This window comes from Macaca mulatta, chromosome 3 (assembly GCF_049350105.2).
Source record: "Macaca mulatta isolate MMU2019108-1 chromosome 3, T2T-MMU8v2.0, whole genome shotgun sequence".
Classification (NCBI taxonomy): domain Eukaryota; kingdom Metazoa; phylum Chordata; class Mammalia; order Primates; family Cercopithecidae; genus Macaca; species Macaca mulatta.
This window is the reverse complement of record NC_133408.1, coordinates 87,591,893-87,604,664: the sequence shown is the minus strand read 5'-3', so window position 1 is coordinate 87,604,664 and position 12,772 is coordinate 87,591,893. Positions and strand designations below refer to the sequence as shown.

Here is a 12,772-nt window from a genome sequence, read left to right as displayed (position 1 = left end):
TCTTACTACACTACTAAGCCTTGAAGATTAAATGGTATCTACAGCATGTATCTTAGCAATGAGCCAAAGAAGTCCAAAGAAAAAACGTTTGTTATAACAAACATTTCATATATTATAAAACAGATGTTCACTTTTAAGTATTCTTGATACTTTAAGAAGTTGATGATACCCACGTCAGAAATTAAGAAAAAAAAAATCAAATTAAAAAAATCCACACATTTAGGGTATTTTTCCATTTATTAAATTTTATTCATTCTTATTTCCAGTGTGATCAGATTGGCCAGCTATGTTAATTAATTTAACCCTTAGTGCTGATCAGTTGCCAGTTAGCTGTGAGGTTGAGCAATAGTTTGTTTCATTGCTGTAGAAATGCATCATTAGGATGGAAGGTGCATGGAGTTCTGGAAAAAGGGACTGTTTAGGTCTCTTCCCTCATGATGATGTGATATTATGTTCCCATTACTTGAATATTCATTATGGTTTCCCACATGTTTTTGGCTACCTCTGTTTCCTGCAACTGTTTACATTATTAAGTTGGTTTGGCTTATAGAAATGTAGCTTGAACCTGTGTATCGTTAGAGTAGCTTGGGGTGTTTGCATAGATTGGGTAGATTTCCCTTTCACCCTAAAATAATCATGGGTGGTTTCTAAAAGGAGGTGAGACAAAACAACTGGGGCCGTGTTACGGAGGGGCCTCAAACCACAGATGGAAAACACCACAGAGCTAGCCTGAGGGGTTCTCAGGGGGCACCAGGCACTAGGCCCTCCTTGTGCTTTGACTCAGGTAACTTTCCACAGAGGGCACAGTGAAGGCTTCATTCCTTTCAGGACGGGTGGAGAGGGAGGCATTGCAGAGCATCCCCTGATTCAGAGGCATGGGAAATTGGCATGTATCGACAGTGCTGTGAGTCCAGGACTTCCTGCAAGGGGATAGGTGGCATATGACAAATTCATTTGAAAACATGAAGTAATAACAAGTATTTATTGCACAAAGAATCTGGTGGACTCTGATCTAGAAAGATGGAGAGGACATACTGGTCAGAAGATGAGGCCTCAAGTGGCTCTTGGCATGTTCTACTTCCAGACCCCTGAGTTCAGTTTCAAGCTGAGATCATTCTCTCCTTCCTTTGCTCTCTTTCTTTCACCAGAAAGCAGTGTGGTCCAGTGGCAAAGAGCTGGGATTCTGGCACAGGAATATCTGAGTGTAAATCATAGCCCTGCTCCTCACCAGCTCTGTGACGCTGAGCAAGTGACTTCCCTTCTGTCTCTCAGTCTCCCCCATTTGTAAAGTGGGGATGATAATAGTGCCTTCTGGGGTTATCATAAGGACTGAGCAAAATAAATGAGTGAAGCACATATAATAGTGTCTGTAGTAAGTGCTTGTTAAATGAGTGAAAGAAGTCCCATGTTTTCATAGTTCCTTACACTTAACTAGTTAAAAGGTAAAAGGGTGTAAAATGAATTTCTGGTATACGTCCTCATGCTGTTAGAGACACTAAGTATGTACTTACAAAAGTGTGGCTTGGGTAATCATCCAACCTCCTGTGCCTCTTTTTTATTCTCTGTAGGAAGGGGAAGCATACCTGTTCCAAAGGGTTGTAATGAGGAATAAGCAAAATAAATCTTTGAAAAGTGCTTTTTATGTAACACGTGCTTGAGAAATGGTTGATTCCTTCCTCCCTTTTCCCTTCACTTTAAAAAACCTTGTCCCTGACTGTTAAAGATTTCTACAAGTTAAAACTTTTATTTTTAGTCTTCTCTCACAAATCTAAAATGCAGCTAACTTGCTAATGTTCTGGGAAGTCTAGGTCTGAAATTAGCAGGTGATCAAAGCTCTATGAGAGTAAGTGATCAAAGCTCTAATTTGCTAAGGTCATCACTGTAGCAGAGAAGAAAGGATAACATATATTGAGTATTTACTGTGCCTGGTTCTGTTCTCAGGGATTCATAAGAATCAAAGTTTTTCATTCTCACAGCTTGATATGAAACTTTATATCAGTGTCATGCCCATTTTATGTGTAAAGATACTGAGGTACAGGTTCAGTAAGTAAATTTCCCAAGGAGATGGAGTCAGTACATGGCAGAGCCAGGATGTGAACCTAGACACTCCAGCTCTAGAACCCACAGTCTTAACCACCTTGCTGAATCACTTCTCAAAAACAACAGCTATGAAGTCAACAGATCTGTATTTGCATCTGTCGTGTGCTCTTGTACATATTTCTTAACCCCTCTGAGCTCCATGTTCCTCCTTTGTGATTTAGGCATAAAATGCATTTGTAAATGAAAAAAAATGTTTAATGTTGTAAGGATCAAATTAGATAACAAACACATAGCACCTCACGTCAGGTGAGGTATGCAGTAAGCATTCATTAAATAGTAGTTTTAGATGTTATCACATATAATTTAGAAACTGTGACAGGATCCTTCCACACCTACCTCTGCATTTTGTCTACTGCCAGCTCGGTAATTCTGGCTTCTATGAAGTTGATCAGTTCAGCCTCACAGGTATGGGCATATGAAGCAGTTGAAGCAAAAAGCCTTTGTCATTGTCTTAGATCCCTCTAGAACCATCCCTTAGAGGACCACAGGCAGTTCACACACAACGCTTGCTTAGAGGTAGGCATAACCTGTAAGCATGGTTAAAGTAAAAGTAAAAGTACCTTAATTTATACCCTGAAGTCCGTAGAGATTTGTCTGTTGAAGGACAAGAATATGGACTTTCTTTTAAAGAAATGCACTTATCTCCAAAATTATGAGCTTTAGAGGTTAATCACTTATTTATTTTATTTGCCTCCTGTGGACATAAAATATTTTTGATGCAACAGGTTTTAGCAAAGACCTTAAACAGTAGAGAAAAGGGTGCATAAACAACTTGTTTTTAAAACCTCAGCATCAGAGATGTTGGAATAAATACAATTGCTGTGGAAATATGTCATTTTGGAATGAGGACATTTAGATGCTAAATAACTTCTAATTTTATATATGCTGGCCAAAACTCTTCCTTTAATTTCAGACTTGCATAGCTAAAGACCCAATGACATCTCTCCTTGGATATCTCATAGGCATCTCAAACTTGGCATGTCCAAAAAAATAATCCTTGGCTTGTGCCAAACTTGTCCATGCAATCCATTCAATCTTCCCTATCTGGTAAGTGAACCCAGAAACTCAGGATTCTTCTTTGATCCTTTTCTTTTTCTCCTGAACTACATTGGCCCATGTATTAATCAGTGTGTCCTTTCATTCTATCACCAGGATACCTCTCAAACACATCCACTTTTCTCAAACTCTAATGTACCTTTCCAGTTGAGGCTGCCATCATCTACCTACAACAGCCTCCAAACTCATGACATTCTCTGCCTAGCACAAAAGTATTCCTTATTGTAAGTCCTGCCACTGCTTTGCTTAAAGCTCCAGCAGCTTCCCACTGAACCTAGAATAAGATCCACTGTCACTGCTGTAGTCTCTACCCTGTGCATACCATCCCCTGCCACTCCCTGCAAGTTCATCTAGTACCTCTCTTCTGTTAAATTACATGCTAGCCACAGTGGATCATTTTTTTTTTTCAGTCCCTTGAACATCAGACTTTTTTATGCTTTCTGGAATCTTCTTTCCTCCACTGTTCGTATTAATAGCTCAGCTTCCGACTCAGCCTAAGGATCACCTAATCAGCTTGGCCGCCTCTGCACATCCCATTTAGAAATACTCTTTCTCCCACTTCAGCCCCTCCCCACTGTGGTTGCAATATTGTTCCATTTTCAACTTGGTTTTTAATAATTTTATAATTTTTAGCAGATTTTAGCAATGTATTTGCTTTTGTTTGTTCATAGTCTGCCTCCCCCATCAGAAAGTAAATTCCAGAAGAGTAGGGTCCAGGTGTGTTTTGTTTGCTAATATATATCTAGATAATACAGCCCAGATCTTGGCACCAGAATAGATACTCCAAAATTATATGTAGAATAAATTAGTAGATGCATACATTAATTAATATGATATGTATTACTATGTGTAGTAATATCACAGTGTTTATTAAACTTTCTTTTATTGTTAGCAATTATTTGTTCAAAAAATCTGTATTGATTGACAGAGCATGAGCCATGATGTCTAACAGATAGAAGTTATTTTTGTTTTTGAGACAGAGTCTCGCTCTGTCACCCAGACTGGAGTGCAGTGGTGCAATCTTGGCTCACTGCAACCTCCGCCTCCCAGGCTCAAGAAATTCTCCTGCCTCAGCCTCCCGAGTAGCTGGAACTACCAGTGCACTCTGCCACACCCGGCTAATTTTTTGTATTTTAGTAGAGACGGGGTTTCACCGTGTTGCCCAGGCTGGTCTCGAACTCCTGAGCTCAGGCAATCCGCCTTCCTTGGCCTCCCAAAGTGCTGGGATTTCAGGCGTGAGCCACCACCAGCCCGATATAAGCTCTTATACTGGTTCTATCACTTAGCTGGATAACCTTAGACAAATTAATTAACCCTTCAAAGAGCCTCAGTTTTCTGATCTGTAAAATGAGAGATATAATAGTCTCTACCTAATATAAATCGAAAAGTGCAATGAAATAACGAAACAAAAAGGCATAGTCCACAGTCATAGTGAATATCTAAGAAGGAATGCTTGCCATTGATATTTTCCATTTTTTAGGGACCATCAAAAGCATTGAAGGCCCATTAGCAAACACAATTGACATTGTTCCTGCCCCCATAGGGGATACAGGCATCTAAATGGACAATTTAATGCTAAGAGCTGCTGAAGAGAATGCACAAGGTTATATGTGCTACTTAAATGAATGTTCTTGGCATTAAGCTCAAATGAATTTTCTTTGCATATATTCCATCAGTTACTTAAAATCTTGCCATATTTTGGATTTGCTTCATATTTGGATCTTGATTTTTCCATGCACATTTTTTTGTAGAGTATCTATTATTTTTTCTTGCATGATGTAACTTTTTCTCATTATTATATTTTTCCAACTTTTCAGTTTTAGCAGTTATACAATTAAGGCTCTTTTTTGCCTTCTTAGATATCCCTTTTGAAGGCCTCTGTCCTCCTTCTCCATCTCTGCTTTTATTGGCTCTTCTGGTCTGAGCTGTCATCCTGGGACATTCTTTCCTTATGCTCCTTGGTAGGTCCTCATTGAGTATCAAAATTTTCTTTCTTTCTTTCTTTCCTTCTTTCTTTCTTTCTTTCTTTCTTTCTTTCTTTCTTTCTTTCTTTCTTTCTTCTTTCTTTCTTTCTTTCTTTCTTTCTTTCTTTCTTTTCCATTGGCTTCTATATTTTACTGGAATCATACTCAAGAAATTTATTTCAGTGCACTTACTTACTCTTTGAGAGTTTGCAAATATCTTCATATTTGATTAATCATTTGACTGGCCATACCATTCTAACCATTCTAGGTTTAATAATATTTCCCTTAAGAAAGTTGAAAGGTGGACATGGATGTTCCTGTATCTTAGCTACTTGGGAGGCTGAGGGAGGAGGATGAGGCCAGGAGTTTGAGACCAGCCTGAGCAGCATAGCCAGTCCCTATCTCTGAATTTTTTTTTAATTAGCCTGCTGTGGTGGTACCCTCCTGAAGTCCTACCTACATCTGAAGCTAAAGTGGGAAGATCCCGTGAGCCCAGGAGCTCGAGGCCGCAGTGAGCTATGATAGTGCCGTTGCGCTCCAGCCTGGCAGACAGCACGAGACTCTGTGTCTTCAAAAAAAACAAAAAGTTGAAAACAAGCTCTACTTGTAGTTTTTAGTAGACACTAGCGAGGAGTTTGGTGCAGTCTAATTTTATTCTTAAAAAAAAAAAAAAACTAGTTTCCACCCTCCCGTCCCACTGTTTAGATCTTGAATTGTTCCCCCCTCCTCCACTTCCAGAAAGTTTCTCAGATATTTTTAACGCTGATATTCTGAAATTTTACATGATGTAAAGAGGTAAATCTTTTCTTCATCTATACTGTCGTATTCTCAGTTGACTCTTTTAATCTGCAAAAATGCTCTCTTCTCTATTCCTCATATTCTTTATTGAAAAATTTCTCCTCGGAAAAAAAAGAAAAATTTATCCTCTTCTACTCTTTTTGCCTCTTTTTTCCTGGGGTTCTTGTCTGTTTTATGAGAACTCTTAGCTTCTTTCTCACATTTTTTAGACAAGCTGTATTTTTGTCCCTATATCCTTGGGAGCATCTTTCACTTTATTTTCTAAATTCCTAATTTTGACAATAATATTGGAAAATCTAAGTGCTAAGTATTGTTTCAATTGTGTGTATTTTTTTTTCTTTGCATAGCATTCTGTTCTTGCTCTGTTCTGAGTTATCTTCATTGTTTCCACTTTTAAAATCTTTTATTTGGTTCTAATATTTCTAGTGATCTCTGGTTGATCAATCTTTTATAGAAAAAAGATCTGGATGTCTGGCATTGATTTTTCTCTGTTGTTGAGGATGTTTTCCACTTTTACTGGATCTACTCCAAATGAGAATGCTTGGAAGTGTGGGTCAAGGTCATTTCACTGACAGTCTTTACGACATGGATTCAGAGCCATAGACAGGCTATGGGCCCCTCAAATGTACAAGTATGGAGGGCTTTGCATGGGGGCACAAAAATCCATATTAAAAATTTTTAACTTTCCCTTTATAGGTTTCTTGAGCTTCTTTTTAAAAGAAGAGGTTGATGCTGGCTAAATGCTAGCTGCTTGTACTCTACTTTTACAAAGCTTGTTTAAATGTTATTGCAGATCCAAACTGGACTACTTGTTCTCTATTGAGACATTCAATCCTTCTTCTTAGTCCTATTTCTAGTCCCTGTTCTGTGTCTCTCATAATCACTGACTTTAAGATCAAAGGCTCTTGGGAGGCAAAACAGATCAACTGGTATCCACTTGCTCTTATTCTCCTTCTAGAATATTTTAGGCTTCAGCTTCCTCTATCTCTTTTATCCATCAACATGATCTCATCCATGTGGCCTGTAAATTCATTGGAAATATCCCATTCATTAGTGATGCTCCCTTCCATTCTTTTCATTCAGATGAAGTTTTTTTGTTTAATTTTTATACTTTTATTTCAGTGGGGTTTCAAGAGAGTGTGAAGGCAATATATGTACTCAAAGACAAAAGTTAAATTATAACTTGAAATTACTGTACAATTTCCCTATAATTTATTTAACCAGTGCCCAACTTTTGGATAAATCTTTCTAATATTTTTCCACATTATAACTATTTAACATTTTTATCTGGAAAAGAGAGGTTGAAGATAGGTCTGCAGGGCAGTACATGAAATAATGAGAAGCTGAACACCTAGTCCTAACAGAGGTAACCTTTGGAAGCAATGAGCAGACAGAAAATTCAAGTTAAACCAAAGTTAGGGATCCCATGCAAAGAATTTTTATGGGCTGTAGGTTACAATGCCATGTAGGAAGTCGAGAGCTCTTAAGAGTAGCAGATTAAAAAATCTATATGGATCTTTGCCTATGAAAATTGTGAACATTCCTAATTATGTCAATAGGAAAAAATTTTTTAAATGGGATTTCTCCATCCAAGTATGCAGACACTTAAAAGTCTTGATATTTAGTTGACAAATTTTTCCTCCAGAAGGATTGCACCAATTTACACTCCTATCAGCCACCAACCTCTTAAAATCAAACAAAAATTCCCACATTATTTGCTAATTTTATAAGCAAAAATTTACCTTGTTATTTTTACATACATTTCTTAGACTATTACTGATATTGAATGATATCTATATAATATTACTCAGTGCCCAAACCAACCTTCAGTAGGTATTGCTGACTTTGTTTTGGAAATGTGTAGACTGAGGCTCTGAGACCTTAAGAGTTCTGAAGTTCACACAGCTTGTACGTATTTAAAAACAGATGAAAACATAGATATTAGTTTGCCAAAAAATTTAAGAGCATGTGACTTACCTTGCTCATAACTTTTTAGATGAAAGATCAGATCAGTCATTTTCTTTGAACCTTAGATATAAATAATTATGTCAAATATTTTCTACTTTTTGAAACAAATGTGTTTTGTGAGCCCTTTGTTTTCTTCATGCAAACCTTATTCAGAGAGGGATGTCTCTGCTATTATTATTATTGCACAGGGTTGCAAGAACAGATTTCAAATGACTCATGGGAATTTAGCTTTCTCTGAGATCTTGACATCACTTTGTCCTGTTGTAGTCTATGTGTTTATCCTAGCAAGTGTGAAAAAGTTGCCAAGTAATACCATTTTACCAACCTAAATTCTTGAAGATGTTTGATGTAAAAGGTTAAATACTCTTCGTTCTAAACTGGTAGCATACTCTTCACTGTAGATCTGGAAGCTACCAGAAAACTATGGCATACAGTGGGAGTAACACAAGTTGAACTGCCCTTTAGTTTGGCTGGACCTGAAGAATTCCCTCATTTGATCACTGTGTGGAGGTTAAAAGTCTAGGTTTTTAGTACTGATATGCATAATATGGATGAATCTCAAAAATATTATGCTAAGTGAAAGAAGCCAGACACAAAAAGTCACAAATTATATATGATCCTACTTATAAGGAGTGAGCCAGAATAGATAAATCCATAGGGACAGAAAGTAGATTAATGGTTGCCTGGATTTGGGAGGAATGAGGAGAAGCTGCTTGTTCACTTTAAAATGGTTAATTTTATGTTATGTAAGTTTTACCTCAATAAATTATTATTATTTTTTAATCCAAGTTATTGAACCCAACAGACATGAAATTGGAATCTAACTCTATCATTTTCTAGCTGTGTGAATTTGGGCAAGTTATTTTAATTTCCTAACCTTAATTCTAACTTTAACATTTAAACCTCCATTCCCTTTAATGTCCTGATCTGGAAATAAAGATGACTGACAGTCTACCTACCAGACAGGACTGTTGTGAGAACTGTATGCAATAATGTATTAATACATAAAGCCTTTGGTGCAATGGTTGACACATCACAAGTTCTTAAGAAATGGTAGCTGGGCCAGCCTGATCAACATGGAGAAACCTCCAACTCTACTAAAAATACAAAATTAGCTGGGTGGGTGGCACATGCCTGTAATCCCAGCTACTGGGTAGGCTGAGGCAGGAGAATTGCCTGAACCTGGAAGGTGGAGGTTGCGGTGAGCCAAGATCATGCCATTGCACTCCAGCCTGGGCAACGAGAGCGAAACTCCATCTCAAAAAAAAAAAAAAGAAAAAGAAAAAGAAAAGAAAAGAAATGGTAGCTGGACTATGATCACTGTTACTGCTACTGACTGACTTGCTACTACTACTGCAGCAGTAGCTGCAGGAGCTGTATTCCAACCCAGATTCTTGGTATATTCAAATGACTATTTTCCATTCTGGAGTCTTGCTTCAGGAAATTCAAGTGGGGTAAAGTCACATGACATTGACTTCAGGAGGCATATATTGCCTCAGTGGAGTTCTTCTTTTGATAGACGGGTTTTAGATTAAAACTGTTTTTAATTACTATCAAAGTGGAACAGAGTTGGAGAGAGCAATGAGTAAGGGTCAGATCCCTAAACCATCACATTATTGGCATTCTTGGGAGAGCTGTGGACCCTGCCTCCAAGTGTGTGCTATAGTTGATTTCTCTCTTACTGAAAAGGGACAAACCCTTGAAAAGGTAGTCATGCACTGAGGCATTGAAAAGAAAATGTGAGAAGAAAACAACGAATGTCACTAAGCTTCAGAGAAGGAAAAACTTTAGGCATCAGTTGAAAGTTGTCCCTCTGTAGTGGATCGGATGTGTTACACAAAGGCACAGCTTGACGGTGTTAGGAAACCCAAGTCCTCCATCTCTATCAACAGTGGCATGTGCAAAGGTACTTTTATTAATGGAATTCTCCAAAGAGCTCAAAGCTCATTTGCTGCCTTACTGATGGACATTCTTTTACTCACTCATGCTTTGGTTTTATTTGTTCTTTCTATGGGCTCCTCAAATCAAGAGAAAGCCAGAAAAAAAAAATTGAGATAGGAATATCCTGTTTTATCAAGTCTTCTTGTGACTACCATCTCATTTGTTCTCCTGAAGCCTAATCAAATGAGACATAAAGGACAGCCAACATAAATACCACTTACTGAATGTGATAACAAAGGTAAAATTAGTTTCAACAACATGTTCCCCAGTGTCCAGTTTCTCCATGGAAGAGTGAGAAGTCAGAAGTGGCCGCTGATGTTATGGAAAGTTCATGGCCTTTAATGTAAGACAGTTTCAGTGGACACAGATTTTCATCCAGGCCCTACGATTAGCTATGTGGCCTTGAGCAAAACTTTAGGTTTTAGGGACTTTTGTGTCCTCATGGGAAGAATGGAGATAGTAAAATCTATTTCCAACAGTTCTTAAAAGCATTGCTCAACTCTTTTTAGAGGAACTTAGTGCCCAGCACCCCTTTTCTCCTCACACTATAAGCTTCAAGAGAGATGTTGTAGCAGCTTTTGTAATCATAGTAACCAACAAGTTTTGTGCATTAGCATGGGTGAGGGAATGCTTACGTAGTGCTTTCTGTCTATTATCTCAATTAAATCCTGACCTCAAGTCTGTATGGTAAACAGTTTACCGTGTGAATTTCAGTCATTCATCCAAGATGGCTCTGCTAGAGAGCATAAGAGCTGAGAGCAAAGCCTAAGTCTCTCTGACAGTGAAGCCTGCACATACAACCTCTTCTACCACCAAAAGCCTTGAACCAGGGTCTAGCTGAGGTTTCAGTGATCTGCAGTCAGTTGAACTAAACCATGGACCCATACAGTAGACATTGAGTAGTCAACTTCTGGGATGCTTTCACCTGGGATCAAATTTCCAGCTTCAGAGAGACACTATGTTTCTGTGGTCACTGTTCTTTCCTACCCAGAGTTCACTCAGTTGAGTGCCTTACCTCTGAGTCTTCATGACGGGAACACCAGCTTCCAAAAGAGGCCCGGCACATGTTAGCTTCATCCATGCAGCCCCACTGCATGGCGATGAGCGAGTCAGATGAACACTGCACATTTGGATGAACCTGAGTCAAGAAAAGCCACAAGTGAAAACACGTTTATTTCCAAAACGATGGTGCGTCTGCAAGGGTGTAACTGGTACTCATTGATATTTTTGGCATTCATGGAAAACACCCCAGGCTGCTTAGGTAATTAATTTCCTCGGGTTAGTCATTAACAGGCTTCCTGCTTTCCTTCTCCTTTGGCAGGCCCAGCTGTGAGATACAGTAAGTTCAAGATGTCAGAGGCCAGGCCGCCTCCCCTGCTCGGGCAGCACACGATGCACATCCTGAAGGAGGTCCTGAGATACGATGACGGGGCAATCGGGGAGCTGCTCAGCACTGGAGTGGTGGCCCAACATGAAACCCACTGACAAAGGAAAAGGGTTCTTCCTCATAACCTCAATCCGAATACCCTGGCAAAGGCAACACTTTGCTTGGACCCTTCTCCCCTGTTCTGATACCACTAAAAAGAAGATTTAGAGCAACTCCCGATTTCCGGCATGGCGTCTCCAGAATGGCTCTGGTATTAATGAATCTAGTGCCTTTTAAATGTACCCCACGTTTTGTTCCCTACTATTTTTTTTCAGATGATGATTTAATTATGGATTTGTGGGATTTGTAAAAATAAAGATTTAAATTTTTTCCTGGAAAAATGCACTCCTCATTCTAATTACATTAATGTCCTAAACATTTGCTCCTTACCCGCCATGCCCTCACCCCCGCCCAGTCCATACAGGCCTGAAAAAGAACAGATCTTTTGATACTTTCTACTTGTACATAAAATCTGCATTTAACTTTGCGTTAGGGAGTCAAAGCAATAAGCAGAATGACAGTCTCTGTGATTGATTTTAAACAGAATAACTTAATTCTGAGCTCTTGAACCCTTTGTTAGTCTGTAATTTAAACCATGGACTTTGCTGATGTCCATTATAAAACTGAGCTCCGTTCTCCCCTGCGGGGGTAAATATTTACTTTATGTTGTATTTCTCTGGTGATTTGATGCTATGTGGCAGAAACTCGATTTTCCCCAATGCATTTAGAGATGTAGGTATCTGTCTGCACAGGTAGGTGAGAAGTGGTTCTGCACTTGGTACCTTATTTTGAGCCAAGTGAAAATGCAACAGGGTTTTTAAATGAATTAAACAGATTCTTAAATGACTATCCAGGTATTAAATAATTTATACATAATGACAAATAAAAGAATGACAGGAAGACATTGCTTTGTAATCTGAGCATCCGCTGTTGAAGACTAGATCATGCCTTAGCATTGAGTATTTCAATGATTATAAAGTATAAAAAACACCTGTGTCCAGTAGGTGAGAAATGACTAGGATGTATGTTGCAGGATAAATTGTCGCTCAAGACTGCTAGGCCCAGGTGTAGTCTGGGGAATCAGATGAGCCCACGATCACTATTCTGAGATGACCTCAACTCCTGGCTGTTAGGCACATCTATTTTAAAGTAATGTTATTATATACCAAATGGTAATTGAAAGCTAAATTACAGATGTTCATCCTTCAAACTGTGACTTAAAACTCATTTTCTTTTCCTCTTCTTCTTTATTAAAATGATTTGAGTCATTAATCTATGCTGTAAGGCCTAAGATGTTTCTAGAATGAAGGATTCCAAACAAATAGGAAGCTTGTCTTCTCACAAGGTCTCATGACACTTTTCCAAAGAATGTTTACTAATTTTTGAAACAGTTATTGTCTTCTCTGCTTTGCTTTTTGTGGACATCTTATTCTGAAGAACTCCTGCTGTTATTCTACTGGTTAGAATCACATCATACAAGGGTAATTGGATGCCTTATGCAGTACTTTTCCCCACTTGG

The 12,772-nt window shown here is 38.5% G+C and overlaps 1 protein-coding gene across 10 annotated transcripts in view; it reads left to right on the top strand.

The window, feature by feature from the left end:
- Positions 1-11,594, top strand: part of SUGCT (succinyl-CoA:glutarate-CoA transferase) — a 748,045-nt gene extending 736,451 nt beyond the window's left edge. For 8 of the 10 annotated variants that reach the window (XM_002803307.4, XM_015133677.3, XM_077996910.1 and 5 more), the window contains one exon: positions 11,149-11,594. In XM_002803307.4, the coding sequence (XP_002803353.2) occupies positions 11,149-11,312 (164 nt within the window). In that variant the 3' untranslated portion in view covers positions 11,313-11,594. The remainder of the gene's footprint in view (positions 1-11,148) is intronic. The other 2 variants (XR_013415382.1, XR_013415381.1) reach the window with 1 other exon arrangement.
- The last annotated feature ends 1,178 nt before the right edge of the window (positions 11,595-12,772 follow it).